We start from the raw sequence: 22,752 nt of genomic DNA on the forward strand, positions 1-22,752 counted from the left end.
TCCCTCACCCAACTTCAATTTCAAAGAAAATAAAGAAGAACATTTAAAATGGAGAATGAGATTGGCTTTAATTCTATCCCCATCCTCACTGCAGTTTCCTTTTTTTATTTTCCTTGTTCTTTTTTATTTGCATGGTTGAAAAATCTTTCACAATTTGCTTAAATTTCCTTGACAAGATCTGTCTCAGTTTGACTTTTGGCAGTTATCATTTTACCCCTGCACTTCCTGACCTCTCAAACTGCAGCTTTAACACCAGTTCTGACATATGTTCTCACTATGTTCATACATATGGGTAATTCATCTCTTCATCTAAATTCCTTCCTTGATAGAAACTAAAACTGATTGAATTCTAAAACACCAAAGAAGGAGTCATGAATATTTTCATAAATAAAAACACCACATTCAGATCATTGCTATTTATAAAATCATGTTATTTGATACTGAGAAACATATGCTGATCAATAAATATGAATGCCTGTACTTGCAAAAATGTCTGTGATTCTTAAAATATCAAGAAACATCAATGCTCTGCATGAAACGTTATGTTTTTTCCTCCTCACAAAATTAAAATTCTCATATTTTAAGAAGTAAAAGTTACTGTATAGTAGCTTAAATTAAAACAAAACAAAGAAACAAAACAAACACACACCGACACACAAAACATGCATCCAATAAGGATTTTTAACCGTGCATTGCATGATTAGTTAAAATACAAAGTTTCTAAAGTAGAAATTAGGAAATGGAGCCCACTTGTGCTACTTCCAGCATAGATACTGACCTTAAATAAAGCCGGTGATGATAAAATGGGTGAGGAAAATATAGAAATAAAAGCAAAGAGTTTGAAATATATTGGCAAACACACTAAGTAGATTAGGCTAGACATTAATATGGTCAACTGTGAGATTTTCTATTATGTTTTCTTCAGGAAGTGGTAGAGCTTCTGGTCTAAGAAGACCTACTTTTTGTGATCACCACCTTCTACACTTCAAAAATAATCAGGGGCATTAAGGTTAACCTTTCATTAAGGTTAACCTTTTTTTTTTTTTTTTTCCCTGAGGAAACTTTACCTTTATGAAGCTTTCCAACAAGTCAGTGGCTCCAGTTCCTGTGTTAGAGACTAGTGTTATGCAGTTGCTGATAGATCTGAAGCAAGGCTACGAGCCATATAGCCTGTGCCTTGTACCCGTGCCCTGACCACTCACTGAGCAATATGACCGTATTGAGGGGAGCTGGAAAATAGCTGCTGGTGAGAGGTTGTGCTTATCATGAAACACGGTAAGGGGAAAGAGTGAGTAGTGCAACAACAGCTTAGGAAATTAATTTGAAACAGAAGCTGCTCCCTTCAATGAGGAAATGATTTAGCATTAAACAAACAGTTGCCTTAGTAACTAATGTCTTACCCTTTCCCTCCCATCACTTTGAACATAACCATCTCCAAACTCAGTTTTTCATCACCTTTTCTGTTTGCTTAACTGGTCTTCTTCAACTGTCAGGCAACCAAATAGCTTGCAGTGAAATTTAAGTCTCTTTTCTTTTTGTGAACTGCCCTAAAATGCTAAAGGGATTCCACGACCTGATCCTCAGCTTCTGTCAGTGACAGCTTACATCAGATGTGGCTCTTTTTTTTCCAGGCTTTGAGTAGATAACAAAGGCATTATATCTAAGCAGACAAGCAGAATTCTGATAAAAACAGAAGCATCAGGTGTCATGTACTCATCAGGTCTACATACGTGTGGCAGAGTTTCTGAACATCAGTTCCTGAAAAATGCACCACACAGGATGAATAAACACTATAGCACATTTCCCTTGACATTTACCTGGTACTGAGCAACCAAACAACTTTGAAAATGAAGGAAGAACAAATTCTTGGTACACGGTTGAAGAAAAATTCTAACAGATGGCGTTATGCATTACGTACCAGCAACTACATCTACAGTATGGGACAGGTGTGCTCCGCAGCATGTCCTCTAGCTCTGGTGCTCACATATCCATATGGGCAACACAGTCAGAGCCTGTATACTCCTCCTATGCTCTGCAGCTGGGCTTAATGCACAGTTGGGAAAATAAATAAGGGAATGATGTTCCTGGCTCTTAACTTCTGACATGCTTAGGAGGGAGCTGGGACACTGACATTTTCTGTCAGGGAACATCTCTTCAAATCCATTTTAGATATAGCCAGAAAGAATAAACCTACAAATAGCTGATGAGCTAGTCCAGACTCTTTTGGGGATGACATTACATAGCACAAAGCTATAAAGCTGCCACTGCATAAATAACTTACCTATTTACTTATACCTTCCATGAGAAAACATGAGAATATCCATTCTTTTCCAATACTGTTCCTTATTCTGTGGGATGGATACAATTTGGGTATGCTCTCTGTGTCTTCTTTTGTCTTTGAAAAATATAAAATGCAGATACCATTGTCCTGAGCAGCCATGAACCCAAACACACTTTCTTGTCTTGAATTTCATGAAGCTAAGAACTACAAAGCATTAACTCCTCTCTGATATGGAGGGCCTTAGCTGCTAATGATCATGGGACTCCAGCCTCAGAGTCAGCTGTATTAGAAAGCCAGAATCAGCAAAAGAATTCCTCGTATACAGCCTGTGCTAGAGATTGCTCCTTGCTCCTGTCCCCCGTGACAATGACTCCATTTTTTCCTGTATCAGATTTAAGTCCAAAATTGTCTGAAACTGTCCATTGATGAATCCCGAGAGATCTGTCTACTCTACCCTAATTACAAGTCTGGACATTTATACAAAAAACAGGCACAATTTTTGGTGACCCATCTGCTTTTCTGCAGCCTTGACACATAGCTGTACTATCCTCAAGACAAAGAGATTGAGTATAAAATACCAACACAAACCCTTTTATTTGTATGATTATAAATGCTATACTATATTCAGTCAAGTATGTTCAGTGCCATGGAACAAAAAGACATAATGCTAAAAGGAGAAAACTCATCATTTGAGAAGAGAAACTCTTCCCCTGCCTAGACATAGAACAGATCTGTTTCCTTGAGTAGGATATGGGAAGGAGGGCCAGGGACAGAAGGAGGACACTAAAGTTACAGTCCAGTGATCTGATCCTATGCAGAAAACTCAGTGGTCTTAAATTGATGTTCCAGGGACAGCACATTGATTCATTAAGTTTCTCTGATGTTTCAGTAAGACAATACCCATCAATCTTTAACACCATTCGTAGCCCTAGGGGTATACGGTTGGATATATCATACATCCTGGCACATCAGACACCTTTGTGTAGGCTGCAACCTTCAACAGAAGGAGAAATTACCATTATGAAATTGCTCCATCTAAAACTGCCAGTATTCTTGCAATAACCAGTGGTGGCAGCAAAGGCAGCTCGAGCAATGGTGGCAGACACTACAGAAGGAGCATCAGAGATTACACATTTGACTGCATCTGACTTTTTTTTTTTTTCCCTTTAGGTAACCCCAACGTGTTTGATGTACTTTAACATTAGACTCTTTTTGAGGGAGAGAAAAGAGAAAAAAAGGCAAACAGGAAATAATGTGAACACTCTGACATGCAGCTGAACACTGCAGACTGGTTCTGGAGAGGTTAAGACTCTGTTACTTAAGCAGAGTGTTTGTATAAAGACTCCAGTACTGAAAAGCACTTTTTTACCTCTTATGTGCATTATTTTAATTATAACACAGAGCTGATAGAATATTAGTCAGAAGCAGTTGGAAAAAAAAGATCACACTCATTTCTTTAGTGTTAAAGCCATTAACTTAAAATAGTTCATAATTGGTTTTAGTCTGATGGTGTAAGAGGGGGTGCATTTCTTTTTTTAATAATTCCTTTTTTTTTTTTTTTTTTCCCTCTTCAAAATCGACAGCTTAAATCCAGCACAAATACTTCCAGACAGCGCCAGGCTCTGAGGCAGTCAGTCAAGATGAGTTTTTCAGCCAGGCAATTACTCAGCCATTTTGGACAGCTTCTTGCACAGAATTCCATTCCACAATTATCCAAAATTAATTAGAGTTAAAATTGGTGACGACCAGAAACAAAATCAGAAAAGCTGTGGCCTGACATAAGACCACTTTTTTGGGAAAAAAAAAAAAAAAAAAAAAAAAAAACTGCTCAAAAAATAGTGAACAGACTCAACCATTTCCAACTAAAATGACTTGCAGAGAATATGTGACAGTTCCACACACTATGAAAATTAATTTTCCTAGATGGCCAGTGGGTAAAGTTTCATGTTACAAATCAGTGGCGTTTCACCCATCTGTTTGTACTTCAGGAGAACTTGATATCTTAGATCTTATGTGAGCTCACTGAAATTAAGGGAGTACAGCCTGAATTGAGCCTGCAGGATCAGGATTTATTAACATGAAGAAGTTGTAAGGTTTGTTTCATGAAGGATTTTCATTTTTTGCTACCTTACCAGTTTCAGGACAGGAATGAAGCTTGAGCGTTTCAAAATTCTCAAAGGAAAATGCTCAAAGACTAACATATTCAGAGTCAATTGATTTCTGTATTATTATACCGTGGTACAATCCTGAAACAAAATACAAATTCAAAAGTCATTTCCGGGGAAAATCTAAACCAAGTCCTTATTATGAGAATACTGCATTATGATGCTTTGTACGCAATGCAGCAAATTTACCCATTTCATTAGAAGTTGTATTTTTGATGGAATTTTGTCCCAGCAGGTTTTCTGAGCCAGTCTCTACTATTGCATGTTTACAGAAAAACAACAAATAGAGACAGAGTGGCTTTGGCGTGATGGAATTCTAATGATTTTCACCAGATATGCAGGCTGTGGAAGAGATGTTTGGAACCATGATTAATAAATGATTAACAAAGAACTAGAATTAAGAGTTCAGCTGATACAAATGTGCATTCATATGGATTTATGATTGCACTTTTATAGGATGTATGTGTGCAAGAGAAACAGGAGCAAGTTACGGGCTATTTATATAAACACATAAAGCACGAGGCATAGACCCTTGCATCGCAGAGTAACCCTCCCCATCGCGAGAAGAGGGTTAAGAAGAAATGACTTTTATTCCCTGTCACTCACGATGATTAAAGCACTTTTCTCTACAGCAGGCAATGCTGGCTGCCCTCACGCAGACTCCTGGAATGAGAACAGCTGCTGTGAATAAGACAGGGTGAGATTTTCAGACCCTCCGGGAGGCATGTGCTAGGGAGCCGCAGCAGTAACAGGGCGAATAATACAAATGAAAAAGATCTGGTAGGGTGGAGCTCTGCCAACAAGCAGTAGCAAGAAAGAGCTTACTGACAGTGGGGTGGGACAGGAACCCAGGCTAACAATAGAAGTGGGAACAAGATATTAGGAGCCTGGAGAATTGGCTGGAGTTTCACCAGATCCCATCTCGCTTGCCTCACTCCCCTGACACCTTCTATAGGTGCTCTGGCCACAAGCAAACTGGCTGGAAAGGCAGAAAGGATCTCAGTTAAGCCTAGGGATATTGATTCAAAAGAGGTTTTATAGCCATTTTCTTGGATAGCTGCTCCTCAGCTACCTTCCCGAGTGATTCGAGAAAGCTTGCCAGATTAGTCAGTGAGACAGTGAGCTCCGCTTCTTTTTCTGTTTGTGTTAAAGGAAACTAGTGCTGTCCTCTGCCTGCAGCATTTCAAAGACCAATAGTTTCAAGCTCTTTAGAAGGATCGGTCTTTACAGCGTGCTGTCCCAGGGACCTTCTATAAGGCTCACATATAAAATAATGCAAAGTGCAGTCTATTAGTATAACAACCACAACTCTTTCTCACAGCGTTTCTGCTCTGGATAGCCTCAGGATAAGGTAAACTAAAGCAAGGTTTTACAAGACTCATCATTTAACCAGTTCTCCATCTCTTTATTTCTTATTATTTCTTTCCAGGTTAAAATAAATAAACTATCAGGAGTGATACCCCATTGAAAATAAGACCTGTAGCCCTGATATGCACTGCAAGGTGAATGCAGATAACAGAAGCAATAAAACAGAAAGAGGGATGTAAAAGGCTAAGGGAAAAAAACTGTAGTGCCAGTATAACTTTATATTCAGCTACAAATCAGGATCATGTAAGAAGCAATTATTTTCTCTACAGTCAAAATCCTAGTGTTGGAGATTACTTCAATACAAGCTACAGAGTATTTAAAAAGAAATGTTTGAAAGCCCACAGGGTATAAAAGCATTTGTATGATTTGAAGAGACATGACAAGCTTGCTTATCAGGATGATTTTCACCAAAAAAAAAACCTAATTTTTGAAGCATAAACTATGTGCCAAGTAAAAGCCTGTAATACCTCCCCTGTATCTAGGAAAACCCATCTGACCTTCACATCTTTTGTACATGCATTCATCTTGTATTTTAGAACAGAAGGCCAATGATATTATAGTCATCTTTGAAGCTAAAAGTTTGCGTAGCTTTAATGTGTAGTAGTCAGATCTCAGACTTGTCCATACATGATAAGCTAAACATCCAAAGTAAAGAACATAAACAATTATGTCTCCATTGACTCAAGTGTGTAACTGTATAAAGAACATCTTCATCATTTCACAATTTAGGCTTCTTAAACAAATAAACCTGGGCAAAAGGAATTTTTATTACCAGCAACCATAGGCATCTCGCCACACGTACTTTTAGCAATGTTAAACACAGGTCCTGTGATCCTCAGGAGGGGGCTTTCTGCAACTCAAATTGAGCCACAGACTGTAATTTGCCCAACTGAGCTAGCCACAAGACAGCAATCTGAAAGAAAATATAAAAGATATAGCAGAGCCATGCTGTGGGCCAGCAGTCATGAATTCTATCTCCTGATATCAAAAACAAGACAAAAGCCAGCTGTCATAAGAGACAGGCAAGGTTGGGCCACCTTCTCTGAAGCACAGTGCCATGAGGATTTCTCATTGGACTTCTCTGGGCTGTCATGGACTCATCAGACACTGCTTTCTGCTCTTTTCTTGGGAACCTGGACTTCCTCTACTCAGGCAACTAGAGAAGTCCAACCCTTTGTGGGTCTAGCAAATATTAATGATGGACATAAAGCTGTTGAAATAGACATGCTGAGAGGCATCATAGCTTGTCTAACAGACCTCTCTACTCTAATTCAGGATCAAACAAACTGGACATCAAATACAGACAACCTGCATGGGGACAACTGATCTCCCCATGCCCACTTTGGTCAACTCTGACTTTCTATGAGATGTGCTATGTTGGCAGCTTATCCTGTTGCAAGGTAAAAATAAATGGCAGCAACTCAGGTACAATCTTTGCATCATTAATATCATCCATTCCAGATGCTCTCAAATCTGTCCACAAGCAATTTTCATAACATTCATCATTTTCAAGACAGATATTTTAAGAAATTAATAAATGATGGGGATGCATTCTACCTTATTTCCAGCTTTTTCTGTTTCCAGGAGCTGAAGTTTAAGCAAAACAGCAAGTTTAATTTTAGTATGAAATTAATACTTTTGCAAGAGTGCACAACTCTGCCTATATGCTTCCCTCTCCCGTGTTTTGCCCTTCATAAGTAGCAGGTTACCAGAAATCAAGATAAAAACAAAACAGACATCTTTACCTTAAACTACATGCACAAGATATGTCAAACTAAAGCACACTGCAATGGAACATCACAGCTGTCCCAATAAAAAATTAATAAGACCCTTGACCATTCTTATGAAAACTGGACAAAAATCAGAATCCTTTGCCTTCTTTAAAAAAAAAAAAAGTATATATACATATTATATATATATATATATGTTTATGTATTTATTTATTTTTCCTGACTACCCTGCTGCCAGCTTCTTTGGCAGAAAAAAAGTATCCCGTCCCATAGAAACTCTGCATCCTTTCACATTCTAGGACAAGGAGAAGGACTACACAATTTAAAATGTAAACCAGTTTTCATCTGTAATCACTGCTGGTTACCTGCTGGTCTGTCTACACATTCTTGGATGATGAACTATCCAGGTGCCTCTTCCCTCTGCAAGCTAGAAGTCAGGATTTTGACTAGTGTGAAGAACCAAAACTCACACAAACAGGGAGATCAAAGTCTTCACTCACACCGAGGCAGCCATTCCTGGCATGATCCAGGTAAAAACCTATGGGTGGCATAGAAAGATTAAGCTTCCAGAAGCAGGAAACATGATGAATGAACAAGAAAAACATGCAGCAGACAAGTTTATAAGTCTGGAAAAATCCTCCATCTGCCTTTTCAAGTGGTTCCAGCTTCTCATTCATATTAAAGATTATTTTGAACTGTGTTTCAACAGCATTGCTAAAACAAATTGCTTTAGGGAGCAGACATCCACTTTCCCAACCTCTGCTTGATGACTTGCAGAGAATAAATATTGGAATGCTACTGTCAGTTTAGAAGGAGCAATGCCATAAAGGAAATAATGCACATTTTTTTTAATCTCCCAAACATCCTGTTTTTTCTGCAGTTATTTTTAATTTTAATATAAGCTGCAAAGAATGCCCTGTATGTGTGGCTTGCTTTCTTGTGATCTCACCGGGTCCTTGTCATTATAATCATGGAAAAAGTGGTTTAACTACATTCACTGAATACCAGCTTCTCAGCGCCCACAGAGAAATCTGTATTAATATGCAGCAGCAAAATGGCAAAGCGCAGAACTCTATTTATCCGGGATTGTTTGGCTGGAAGAAGGAGCTAGGCTTGATAATGAAATAGCGAACCTGATCTTTTACAGGCTACGTGCTTCTACATGCCAGCCTCAATATATGACTAAAACTGTTTGGACTGGAAAAGTCACTCCATTTGCCCTCTATACTGCAAGCTGGGATGACTAATGATATCACTGAACGTTGGATGAAAAATATTGTGCTGATGCAATCACACCTGGACTTCTGTGCCCTGTGCTGAGCACTGTCATTACCAAAGAGCTATTAGTAGATCAGAGGGTACTCAGAAGAAAGGGGAAAAGATGATTAAAGAGAAGGAGCAAGTGTCTTAGAAGGAAAGACTGTGAGCGCTAAGTGGCAGTTTGCTAGGCTAACATGAGAGAGGGACAAGTTATTTCTTGAAAGTCCTTGCCTGAACTCGCCACCTTATTTAGAGGATTTTTGCTGGGAAGGTGTCTTGGGGCAACAATCTCCTGGGGCAGCTGGCTTCCAGAGACAGGCCTGATCACCCAGGGAGACCACAATGCCAACAGAATTTACCAGCAGCAGCAAAAGGTGATTTCCTCCACAGTAATGTGAAAGAGAAAACATACCTAACATTGAGGGCCTCAAGCTAAGGCACATCCTTAAATTATCTAGGTCCAATTGCTGTTGAAATTTGTGAGAGCTCATCACCCAGCCAATTTGGAGATTGTTTGCTGTTCTAACTGAAACACTTGAAAGAGTAAATGCTATTGACTTTACCTGGACTTAGATTCCCCATCACCGAAACGCAAATAGAAATTGAGTTACTTTGGAGTTTTGAGTTACTAATTGAGAGTTAATTTCCATACTTTTGAAGATACTACTGTGCACAATTTCTTACTGAAGGGAAGAAAGGCAGAAGTCACACACTACAAGTTCTTCAGCAAAGTGTTCAATACAAAGAGTACTCAGAAAAAAAGGAATGACTGAAAATAACTAAAACAAGTTCAGTGCCAATTACTTTATGGCAGCAAGTGTAAAGCTTTAGAGAAGACCGCCTCTGCATCAGGGAATTAGTGAGGCTGATGAATGACAATAATTAAAACTGAGATCAAATACACCTGAGTGCTGAACAGGAGCCAGCCCTACCCAAGGTACCTGCACATGAAGTCCCATACACTGCTCAGTGGTGCAGGGAGTGAAGAGAAGCCAAGGGTAGGCCCACTGCAATCTCCAGGAGACCCAGTCAGGCTTTGGCCATGTTGTTCTGGGTAAAAACACATAGTTCAAACACTCTGAATAAATTCTGTGAGCATCATCCTGCTCCCAAGGTATAGTAAGGCAACAGGACTAGCTGATAGTGGAATTTAATAGTAACTTTTTTTTTTCTTTAGGAACTAGTGAAAAGCAAAAATGTCTAGAGCCATTCAGAAAGATACCTCTTAACAAGGGATTATTTATCCCTTGAAAAACAAAGCACCAAGAGCACAAAGGTAGCATAGAGAGTCCTATAAATATGGTAGCTAGATCAAAACACACAAAACCAGTGTGGGGGATGAGCTTTACCCTGAATTTTCAACAATCCCTCTGTGTCAGGCAATATGATGCCAGGGGTACATCTGCTACATAAATTAATATATATACCATCCTGGGGAACGTAATGTGAGTGTCAGCTGCCATCATGAGTCATGTGTGTTGTGACAGCAGGATGCATAACAGGGTTTTAGGCAAGGCTTCTGCCTTCTGATCTCCTACCACAGTTCAAGAGCCTGGCTACTATATTCCCTCCAAAATCTGAGACAAAACACCATTTCAAAGATTTCAGGATGGAAAGAGAGGGCTCGCATTTAACAACTGACTATTTCAGCCAACCTGAGATCTCTGATCACCTTTACATTTACCTCCATCTCTTCACATGTCTGCCTTTACACAATTACAAGTCCTCTCAACTGCTATTCTTTGCCAGGTGGAATAAACCAGGCCTCCTTGCATCTCCTCTTCATGTTCCACTAAGCTCTGACTGAGAACTTTTTCCCCTCCTTCCCCACACTTGACATCTTTGTTTTTCAATGAGAGCATCTTTATATGTGATGTTTTCTTTGTAAGTTTCAACTTTAATAACATACTGGCAGCCAAACAATTTTCTCACTTAATTTCTTTTTTCTTGATTTTTCTTTCCCATCATACCCTACACAATCCTCACCTTTATCATTGTTTTGAGTCCCGTTTGCTTGCCATCGGAAAGATTCCTACCTTCAAGTCAAGTTAATAACGGGTGGATAGCTGTAGCACAGGTAATCTTTATTTTAAAAGTGCGTATACATTATGCATAACTCTTTCCCCATAATTATACAGAGTGCTCTCATTTCTGGAAATTACTGCTCTTATTCTATCTAGAAGAAATAAGATACTTTACAGTAGGCTCCCCAGGCTGCACAAACGGCACTGTATAGAATGTACTGATAAGCTTACAAGAAAGCCTCCTCAGATGAGCTCCCATTTAAGTTACTGGGAAATGAGATGTAGAGAAAACAGTTTCCTTCAGCACAGTGCCCACCAATCTTGCGCTATTAAAAATGAAGGGCTTTGCACTGCCTCCTTTTCTCATCTCCTTTTTCCCACACACCTCAGTTTGCCCCCTCCAATTGCCTGTTGGCAGCAGCCTTGAGCACCAACATCTCTTAATCTTATCCCATTTACCTTTTTCCCTGTTGTCACTATGATGGTAACATCCTCTACAATCTGATCCATAAAAACACTCCCTTGTCTTTCTCCGGTTAGAAAGTTTCCAAGAATTATTTTAGAAATCAGAAATTGGTCAGCTGGTGGGCTATCATTTTTCCCCTCTCTCTCTCTCTCTTTTTTTTTTTTTTTTAAATAAATAGCAGAATTAATACCATCTGACTGTACTGGTAACTTCTATCCTCCATAGGCAGACTGCCTGCCATTGAAAGGCTGAGAAATAAGGTGTTGAAGCATCTGCATCTCAAGGGCTCACAGACGGAGTAGGAGGCTCTGCATCTGAACACCCAGCTGGGCACAGGCACAGCAAGGGACATTTGGCTGCTCGCTTGCATGTGCCACCCTGACATGCCCCCAGGCCTACTTGTGTCGATGTAGCAGCTTGCAACTCTCAGCCTCTGGCTGTTCACACACTTGGCTCTCAGGCATGAAGCTCTCTTCTAACAGCCCCGCCTGTTTCTTCCAAAGGAAAGTGCTGGGATACCTCAATTCCCCAACAAACAGCAGTCCCCGCCAGGATGGTGTTGCTAATCTGTAATTGTGATGGCTCCGGTCCAGTCTGTCTTGCTCTGGTAAAACAGCTTTGACACTGCATGTATTTGGGACTCTTACTGACAGTGTGATCATATCACAACAACCCTGCCAGACACTTTGCCAATGTCAAAAAGCAATCAAGGAACATTAGCAATCAAATTACATACACACACACAAAACTGCTTTCCTTGACCTAGGGGCTGAAGCCCTCACCCATGTGGATCGCCCTAGCTTTGCACCAGGTAGCACAAAGATTATTTCACAAAGCTATCCCAAAGCTTTTATCATCAGTCTCTAGTCTGATATAGGACTGCAGTTAACGTAAATCCCCAATCCTAACTCAGTAGTAAGAGCTCATGGACCCATCAGTTCAGGACTCTTTCACCACTGACCTGTTTGATAAAGAATAGGATGAAATGATCTTATCTTGTAATGTCACTGCTGTCCCAAGAGTGCTTATGATTCCTCAAGCCTCATGCATGTGATCCAGATATATTTACAAACAAATCAAATACAAAGGCACTTTGTTGTGAAAGCTGCATTTGTCCTGCAAACTGCATTTTTTCAAGGCAGCGCACTATATTGATCAGCCTCTGCCAGAACACATGAATCAAGCCTCATCAAAGCCTCAGCACAAAATGCAACACAACATCACAGTTGTCACAGCTTGATGGGATGCTTTATTCAGCCAAGCAATCACATGAGGAATTCTGAAAAATGCTTTGCTGAAGACAACTGGGTGGAAAACTATGGGTTAATGAAACACATGCACCTAACTGCTGTCAAATTCCAGCCTGTTTCTGCTCTCCTCAGTAATTCTATCAATTTATTTCCTATGACAATTCACACTAACCTCCAACTCTGAGAGTAGACACTATTAAATATGATATGGGAAAGAATCCATAAGGTGATATAAATATCACATTTCTTGTTCATTTTTACTGCGGCATGACTTGGCCTCTCCTCTCTGTAGTGGTTTCCCTACATCCAATCAGCTTAAACACAAAGAACTGCACAGCAGAAAACCCTTGCACAGCAAGATCCACAAGAAAATGTCAAAAGAATGATCAACACATTTACCTGGAACACCACCTGGAGAATTAAATAATGATATATTTGGATAGCAGGTAATACCACATTGCATATAACTGCATGCTTACTACTGCCAGGAAATTAAATGATTTTCTGCAATATTTGTAGTGGTATCATATAAACCATTTTTTTCCTGTGTAACTCATATGGATATAGAGGAGAAACAAGGTGAAGACAAAAATCTAAAACTGAACTGTGTGTGAAACCAGCAGCTGTAACTTCAAGAGTTACTGAATGACTCCTTGGTTAAACAAGACTTCCCTATTTTCTAAGTATTTTCTAAGCATTTTCTGGGTGTTGCATTCTTTGTTCTCAACATTCATGGGTATCAAGGCTCCCTGAAGAGTAGTAGAAACCAATCAGAAGCCAGTCAGGTGTTTTTGTTTGTTTGTTTGTTTGTTTGTTTTTCCTCCTTTTCTTTAGAGAAGTCTTAGACCAGTCAGCTGTGTGCTCATCCACAGAGCAGCCCCTTTGCTTCCAGTTCTCTCCAGGGACCACAGGGGCAGAAAGTGAAACACAGACCCTCCTGCAACCACCTTCTCCCGCCCACCATAGAGAGAGGTACTCAACCCTTTCAGTCTAGTTTTCCTTTCAGCTTCAATGACGTATCAGGATGCATTGGTTATTAGCCCATGTCCCATTAATGGCAGCTATTTCTACTGAACCTGCTTCATTTGAATGCTTCAGGCATTCATTTACTCTGAGACCTCAGGATATCCCTTCAACCCAACCTTCTACATGCTACCTCCAAGCCAGCAGCAGGCAAGAGGCATAACTGTAGCTCTGGACCATGAACAGCAGCATCATGCAGTGTGGTACTAAGTTGTAGCCCTACAGCATCTGATATTTAGACAAAGTTTTTGAGCTACACATCAGAGATTATACCATTTTGCACATCCCCTTTGGAATTGTTTGCTGAATACCTGATAGATGCAAGCAAAGAACATGACCCTACATTTTAAAGCAAGGAGAATTGGAAACCTATCACTTTAAGTGGCAAACTCCACTCATTCAGAGAGAGGAAGGCTGGCCAATCCAGAGGTTACGGTGCTGGTTGTCACTGTGGCAATAAGCACCTACAGAACCCACGCTTAAATCAGTGGTCTGCATGGGTCTGAGGTCCCTACCTTGAAGCTGGGATAAGATGCCTACCTCAGAGCTATGTGGGACATGAATTTGAGCTGGGTTCGTCCTCTTCAATTCATTTATCCACTAGTGCAAGAAAGAGCAGCTCAGCTGTGATCCATAAATATCCTGACCTTTACATTGGGTGCTTGGAAAGAACAGGATTTCCATATTAAATAATTGACATGTACCCACTACCGGAAGGAAGGAATTAATTCCTGCTCTGTGTTTGCACAATGCTTAACACAACAGCAAAAAAACAAGAAGGCAAATAAACTGAATACAAAATAATACTCTGTAGAAGCTTACAAAACTTAATGACAGATAGGTACAGACCATGGGTGACCGTAGAGGTCCTTCCTTCTAGCTAAGAGATGAGCGCTCTGTCAAATAAATAAATAAATAATCAGGGTAAGAGAGACAGAAACAGAGAAGGATTCAAACCTAATCACAGCAGCAGAATTCATTGCTAGTCAGGATAGATAGCTATTCCCTCTGAGAAGAAGTGTCTCAAGTTTCTCTTTAAATGAGTCAGGAATATGCTGGCTGCACCTGAAAGTTTTAGGGATCTTGAAAGCTTTTGAATTTGTTGTAGATTTGTAAAGAGAAATCATGTAATGTTAATTTGAACTCACAAATCCCCACATCTAAATTATTAGTTAGTATTTAATATTTGAAATGGAAGACTTTTAAAGATTGTTGCAACGTTGAAGGAATGTGATACTGAATCCACTTAAAACGTACTCGAGGATAAACAACCTCCTAATTATAAAAGAAGTACAAATACTTTTTTTTCCAGCAATTTTATGTTTTACTGTTATCTCCAGCTATACACACACAAATACCCACACAGTTTGAATGGAACAACATTAAAATGAAGAAAAATAAGTTAACACAACCAATGGCTAAAATATGTATTAGAGGTACAAAACCAAGACATCTTTTTAAATTTCAACGCGTGTAATTTTGTGAAATTTACCGGAAGACGAGAAAACAATGTTTCCAAAAAGTTACTACAAAACCACAGCAAAGCCAATTGCAGAAAACCAGTACATTCATTTTGTGCCGTATCAATAGTTTATTTTTCATGTAGACATTATCAAAGGCTGAAGATGTAAAGGACACATCTTTTTATCGTTAAATTAACAAAGAAATATTCTTCTTGGATCTATTGTATCAAATACAGGAGAATATGCTAAATAAATTCCAACAGACATACATACATTTTCTAAATTCTCAATTTACTTAAACATACAATATCTCAAAAAAAAAAAAAAAAAAAAAAAATCCCTGGAGATTTTTACACGTGTCATGCATGCAATTCTTCATATCATGGAAGAAAATATTTGCTCTAGAAGCAATTTCAGAACTGCCAAGCACATATCTAAAACAGAGGTAGCAGACAAGCACATAAAAGATCTGAGCATTCACACAGAATTATGTGAATATGAAGGACTTTGGAAAACACAGCTAGTTTGTCCCATTGCTGTATTGATAAAATACTTACATTACCATTTGTCAGGGATAGGCTAATACATTAACATTAGAGATGATGCTTAGCTCTAATGAAACCATGGTAAAGAAATATTATCAAAGCTACCTCTTGACAGCAGGAATGTACAGAAGTTGTAGAATTTCTTTAAAATGTGGCTTACACAATGAAATTAACCATTTGAAAATTCTGTGCTATCATATCATTTTGTGCTACATCTTAGTGAGCTGCTAAACAGTTGCTGTTTTCATTCTGGTAAACTTGAATTTCAGTGTTAATTTAATTAATTTATTGGAATAAAGAGTTTTTGAATAAATATAAAGATGCAATTTCTGAGAAAGATAGAAATGCAGAGATTTATGTACATAATGCTTCTTCTGAAAGACAAGATGTTTGCCTTAGTAATTTTCCTCTCCCTGGCTGCATAGCACCAAAATACACTTTTTTCTTTTTTTCTCTCTAAAACTAACTCTCCCTAATTCAAGTTTTAAGAAGAAGTTTGGGTCTGGAGGCCTAAGTAGACAGCTAAAAATTTTCAAATCATTTCCCAAGGTCCTCCAGCAAAGATAGAAGCATGACAGCCATTTATCTACAACTTCTCCTGACCAAGTTTAAATAGACCACTTTGTGTGAATGGAATGGATCCTCAAAATACCTAGAAAACAGGTAAAGAGAATTTGCCTAGGGATACCCCCACTGGATGAATTCTAGACGTGGTAGTGTGAGCTTTCCCTTACCTGCTGTACTGAGGCCAGGGAAAGGAGCACGTCATCTTCCTCCAGTGATTCAAGTAACATTGCCAGCAGAGTACAAAAGAGTTGGGCTTTTCCACAGCCCTAGAGATTAAAAATAAATAAACAAACAAATAAATAAATATAACAGCAGATGCATGCTTTCATATCCACAACTTGCTGTATATTATCATAGAATCATAAAGGTTGGAAAAGGCCTCCAAGATCATCTGGTCCAACCATCACCCTACCACCAATGCCACCCACTAAACCGTGTCCCTAAGCACCAGGTACAACCTTTCCTTAACACCCTCAGCGATGCTGATGCCACCAGTTCCCTGGACAACTTGTTTCGATGCCTAATCAAACCTATTATCTCCCATTATCTCCTGTGCCTGCTCTGCATCAACTCTTTTCCACTCAAGTAGTACATCAGAACACATTCTAGCTGCCCTGACAAAATATATGAGGCAGGTACAGGAAATGTTATTTATTGTCATGGAAAATTACTATGCAACTTATTCCAACAGTTACACCAAAGTTTCCTACAAGGCAATGGCATTATTGCAGGTGCCGCAGGTACTGCCAGTTAGTTCCCAAACAGAGAAGACACACTGATGAGCACTAAGCAATATAAAGTGACATCCAATTATATGGCAAAGGATATGTGCCAGTTCATTTTCCACTGGTATTCCTTGTCTCATCATCAGATGAAAGTTCCCGCTTCTTTGCTTCCAGCCTTCTTCGAATTCTGCTACCACAGGTTGCCCCAACCTCATCCTCACTTGAACTGTCTGTGAGGTGCACTCCAGCAATTCCACATGCTTGGTGAAGAAGGGCAGCCTTTCGCCTATGGCCTGCCTAAGTAATTGGCAGGATATAGAGATACAGAGAGCTGGCACTGCTTTTCTGCATGGTAGCTAAATTTCACTTGGGCAGAAGCTATTGCCTCCCTTTGCCAAGCCCGATTTGAGGGCTTTCAACAATCATTTCCAGTTTGCACACCCAAAGGTTGCAAAAGCTATGCTCTTCATTATTATGGAAAATTAGCTTTCCCTGTTGGAAAACAGTGCTCTTTACTAAGGTCAAAAGGTCAAAACCCATTTGGACAGCAAAACATTAAAAAAAAAAAAAAAAAAGATATAAGCATTCCTGAGATAACAGTAATAGCAACGCAGAAGTTGTTCTTTTTATCCTAGGTACTAACATATTATTTCAGAAGACACTATCACTTGGTGATAATGCTACTTCCATCATATATAGTGATTAATGGTAATTGCTTTTGTACTTCAGTATTTTTCACAGAACACTTTGGGTTCCGATGAATACATCAGTGTCTCATTGCTGTAAATGCTCTCCTTACAACTAGGCAGAACTAGATAAAAAACAGTCAGAGATAAGTATTTCATTCCTTCTTTTGATTTCTCTGGGAGAAAAGTTGTTGATTTTTGTTTGTTTGCTTGTTTTCCTCTGAAGAGGAAAAATTCTTTCCCAAGAATTAGCCATGAGCGGTAGTCTAAGTTTTCATAATGCATCTACTGTTCCAGTTCCTTGTTAAGATTGGTGTAGTGTTAGGTCTGTGATTACATAATACAGTTTCTTTGGCATTCCCAGGACTTCCTAATAATGTAGAATGTCATAGTTTGTGGGACTAAGAAAAAATAAAAATACCTTTTTTGTTTTCCATAAGAATCACTTTATCCCCAGAGCCTAAGTCATCCCATTACCCTCAGATATCCCTTATGTAACGATCCACATAAAAGGATCATAGTTTTATAAACCTTCCTTCAATTGGCTTATGCCTTTAACCTTTGTTCTCTCTTTTGTTTCCTCAGTTCTCCTGTATTTTTAAATACACCCCTCACCCCACTGAGTCTCATTGGAAGGATAGTGAAGTACAACAACAACTTCCCTAGGGAGGTGTTGGAGTCTCCACCATCAGAGTCTTTAAAAACAGGTTAGACAGTATCTGCCAGAAACACTTTATGCATTGCTCATCCTGCCTTAAGGCAGAAGGACAGACTGGATGATTGTTCCTACATCACCTAAAGATTTATGAAAACAGTAATCTCATATTTCTTTGGATTAAAGAATTAAGGTTGAAGAGCCTATGATATTGCAGCAGTTCCTATTGCCATGCTACAGATAACACCACCATCTTGGATATATTAGCAAAGCAATTGTTCTGTAAGAGTTGACTTTGAAAGCAACAATTGCATAATGCTGAAATGTCCTTCTGCTTAAGGGAAATGTTCAGAATGAATTAGGTCCTGCTGAAGGACTAAAAGGACTAATATAGGATTATAATGGTCTGAAGATCTTCCACTGATTATGTGATTTCCTTCCATGCTGGGAGCCCACCAGCTTTCAAAAGAGAGCTACCATGGGACTGACTGCATATAACCTATATGATCATCGTCTGCGTGGTAAGAATTTCAAATGAAGCATGCTGGAGAATAATTACTATTCTACAGTAGTTTCTTGATGTTATATGATACTATACAATTCATATAAATTAATACAAATTAAGTAATAGTCTTTCTGTAGGAACCTGTTTATCATAACCTGTTAATGCTATTACAAAATATTGACCTAGTGACCACAGAGAAGCAAAACCAGCCTTAAATTCAGCAGTGAAAAGCTGACATTCCATCTTCAAATTCTCTACTCGGTTCAAATCAAAATGCCAACAGAGGGATGTGATTCACAGAAGCTGTTGGATTGTTGTATATGATATTATGAACGCAACCATGCATTTGTATGTCAAAAACAAACAAAAACACACCAAGAACCCACACACAAACACTAAGGAACCATAGGTACAATGTTATTTATGCCATACATACATGCCATGCTGTATGTTTCTGCTTCTTTATCCCCCAAAAATTCACACTGTAATTTGATGCAAGGCAAGTAAAAAGACTTTTTTTAGATAACAAAATCCCTTATTTGAAATTCTTACCACAGGTAACAAAAGAGTCAGACTTCTGTGCTTTCTACACATACACACTTTTAGAAGAAAGGTCTCCAGTTTCTTCCCCCCCATCCCCCATCAATTATGTAAAAGGTCAGAGTTTTCCACAACAATGTAAAAAGCTTTTGTATAACCCCTTCTGCAGATGGAATCATATAGTCTATAGACTGAAGAAACAGGACCCCAACAATAATATTTTCAGCCAGAGTGCCTAAGGTTGTTCAGGAACTGAGGTCTTTAAATGCTCAAAGTTATGTGTGTATAGTAGTAATGATTTATGCATTTATTTATTACTTGTCAGACAATATTAATTAGCTGGAACAGAGGTTCTCAGAATTAGGTACACGTTATTCTCAGCAAGGATGTCTGCAAAACCCATGTCTGGTCCATCAGTTGAAGAGCTTGTTCAGTTGCCTCACCCACTCCTTGCAGAGTGGGTCTGTGTCTGGGACACCTTCAGGTCCTGTCCGGTATTGCACTGGGATTTCTCAAATCACTAAACAAATAAAAAATGGGAGACAGCCACTCCAGGGTAGTCAATAGAGAAAATAGGGGATCATCTTTTCTCTGGTCCAGTTATGTTTAAGACAGAAGGCACTACAAATATTGAATGTACAGCATGATTGTTAGGGCATTTGGGAGACTGTAATTCAGGAGGAGTTAGAGAGATCTGTGCCTCTTTTTACTGCATGTGCCTAACCTCTAGACAATTTGCTAGTCTGGATTAACCCCCTTTTCAAATTTCACATATCTGTTCTCCCTTGTTATTATTTTTCAAGTGAATAATTTGAGACAGTCTCTCTTTGGTTCTGCCTCAGGAGGCAAAGAACGACACACTGATATTTTTCTTTTAAAAAGAAGTCTTGTTTTCATGAACTCAAGGCTATCTCAGAATTAAATTTAGGCTCATACTCATGAATATTCACCGATACTTACAAGCATCTATTTAGTTTTAGGGATACCTTTTAAATATGTGTTTTCATTTTGCCTGTTCAGATCCCAAGGTAGATAGACTACACAGAATCCCATGTATCATCTTTGAAGGGTTGAAGGGCAGCTGGGATTTACTCAACAGCAGCTAATTGGGATCTCTGCTTTTAGACTTCAGCTGCATCCCTCTGCCAATATAATTCTTTGTGTCATCCAGTAAAGCCATCAGAATGTCAGGAGAGATTAATTTGCTTCCCCAAGATTAAAGCAGTGAACACATCAATTTAATCCAGAGTTTTGTGAGATAGTCTCTTAATCATCATCAGGGAAGAAGGGTAATGCTCTAATAAGAATTTTATAATCACTAAGCAAAAGGTGGAAAAAAAAAAAAAAAAAAAAAAGACTATTTTCCAGCTTGGCATGTTTGCAAATAGCTACTGATAAGAACAAACAAAGTGTTTTTACTGGTTTTTATCAGTGCTTCACTTCAACGCATCAGCCCTGCTTTGTCAACAGGAATAACTCAGCTGAGCCCTAGAAATGTGACTCTCTGAATGCTCACATCTCCACCAGGAAACCCTCTCCCAGTGCTATATGACAGTGACCGCATTGCTCTGGTATTCTGTCAGGTAAATATATAAGGTATGAGAGCCCTGAACTTTGAATCACAGAGGTATCCGCTTCTGTCTACCCTGGAGCTGATGACATCTTGCATTAGCGTGGCAGGTTGGGAAATGTGGGCTGCCAGGTGGCTTGCAGGACCTCCTCTGACCCCACTCCACGCTGCTGTTTGGCATGAAGGACAGGCGGCCTTCTCACTGTCACGCAGCTCAGAGAGCGCTATATATCATAACAAAGAAGGAGAATGAATCTGAAAAAGTTCGAAAGTGTATATAAACTCTCTTCTCCCATTGTACACTGCAAAGATTACTCTTTCTCTTTTCCCCCATCCACGTTGTTTCTGCTCACTGAAATCCTTCCCTAGCAGAACTGTCTCAACTCACTCCACCCTTCCACCCCACTGACATACCTACATCTGCAGAAAACAAACAAAAAACACTCTCTGTGCAAACAGCATGCTGATCAATCCCTGATAGCTCCTCCTCTCACTCACGGCATAGTCTTCACAGCAGTCTGAGCGGGCTTTGAACAGGAAAAAAACATGAGCAGACCATCCGTGGGTTGTCTTCTGAACTGTTTATCTGTGCCAAATTAATATTGACGAATCTTTTCAGACCTGGGGATCCTGTATTGCTCGGCCTAGTCAATCATAAACTTCAGTGGTTTGGTTCTCCCCTTGGAGGGCTTCCTTGCTTAATGGGAGATGGGCTTTCTAAAACCAGGAGGCAGCCTGGAGCTCATGGAAGTTACAGATCAATAGCGCTGGCGTGAAGCAGCTTGGCGCTGTGCAAGAGCCCCACTCTTCTCTGCTGCTGCATCTCATTTATGCTGTGACACACCTGCTGTCCCAGTCCTGCTTTTCCCCTGAGGCAAGCCTGCTAATGTGCTAATTTATATGGTGCCTAACAGGGGATTTGGAAGAGAGGCCTTAGAGACTCATTTTCACCTGGTGCCTTATTAGGGATTTGAGCCCAATTCGCAGGAGATGAAAAGCCAATGACTATAACTCATTTGCGTCATTTAGTTCTCAATAGGTAGCCAGTTAGTGCATAATAGACTTGCGATGACTTTGTGCAGGTCATTTCCTTTAACAGATGTTCCTTTGTGCAGCTGCTAGCCGGTAACAGTTCTGTAGCTTCTCTTTGTGTGTTAACCGCACATCCAGGAGCTATTTATTCCTTTGTCATTAAACAAAATCAAATTAATTACAAGCTAATAGCAAAAAGACAACAATTACGCATTTTGCATTTCTACAATATTTCTGTGGATTTCACATTCTCAAACTTTTAGACGTAACCTGGCTGCACAGAATAGAGCTCTGGCTGTTTTGTTAATGATAAGAGACAAAGAAAGGCTTGGCCACGCTTGTGGAGATTCTGAAGCCTCTCCGCCATCAGAGAACCACAGTGCATCTGAAGCTAGAAGGGACCTCAGGAGATCCTCTGGTCCCCTGCGTAACGCACGGTCAGCCAGAGCAGGTTATGCACGACCAAGTCCAGTTGAGTTTTGACTATCTCCAAGAACAGAGACTCCATAACCTCTCTGGGCAACCAAAGCAGCGAAAAACCATCCTCACAAAGGTTTTCTTATGTTTACGTGGATTTTGTTGTTGTTGTTTTTTGTTTTGTGATGGTTTCTCCTTGTCCTTTCACTGAGTATCCCTGAAAAAAAAGTCTGACTTCATCTTCTTTACACCTTTGGTGTCCTCCAGGATCCCAGCTCCTTCTCTGCAAAGCTGCTCTCCAGCAGGCTGGCTCCCAGCATGTACTGGTGCATGGGGTAATTCCTCCCAAGGTGCAGGGCTTTGCACATCCCTCTGTTGAACTTCACGAGTTCACTTCTGTTCACTTATCTAGTCTGTATTTCATCATTTTTCTACAAAGTTATTACAAGAGATGGCATTGAAAGCCTTAGTGAAGTTGAG

At 39.5% G+C, this 22,752-nt stretch overlaps 1 protein-coding gene across 13 annotated transcripts in view; it reads right to left on the reverse strand.

The window, feature by feature from the left end:
* Window positions 1-22,752, reverse strand: part of LOC311434116 (uncharacterized protein) — a 354,696-nt gene that overhangs the window by 214,842 nt on the left and 117,102 nt on the right. For 9 of the 13 annotated variants that reach the window (XR_014691263.1, XR_014691264.1, XM_084514013.1 and 6 more), the window contains one exon: window positions 16,310-16,408. Coding sequence is in view for 9 of the 13 variants with exons in the window: in XM_084514013.1 (XP_084370139.1) it covers window positions 16,310-16,408 (99 nt within the window). In the remaining 4 variants the exon portion in view is untranslated. Of the gene's footprint in view, window positions 1-778; window positions 914-14,900; window positions 16,228-16,309; window positions 16,409-22,752 lie in introns of those variants that run through there. The other 4 variants (XR_014691279.1, XM_084514020.1, XM_084514015.1 and 1 more) reach the window with 3 other exon arrangements.

Source organism: Aythya ferina (genome assembly GCF_964211825.1).
Source record: "Aythya ferina genome assembly, chromosome: 1".
Classification (NCBI taxonomy): domain Eukaryota; kingdom Metazoa; phylum Chordata; class Aves; order Anseriformes; family Anatidae; genus Aythya; species Aythya ferina.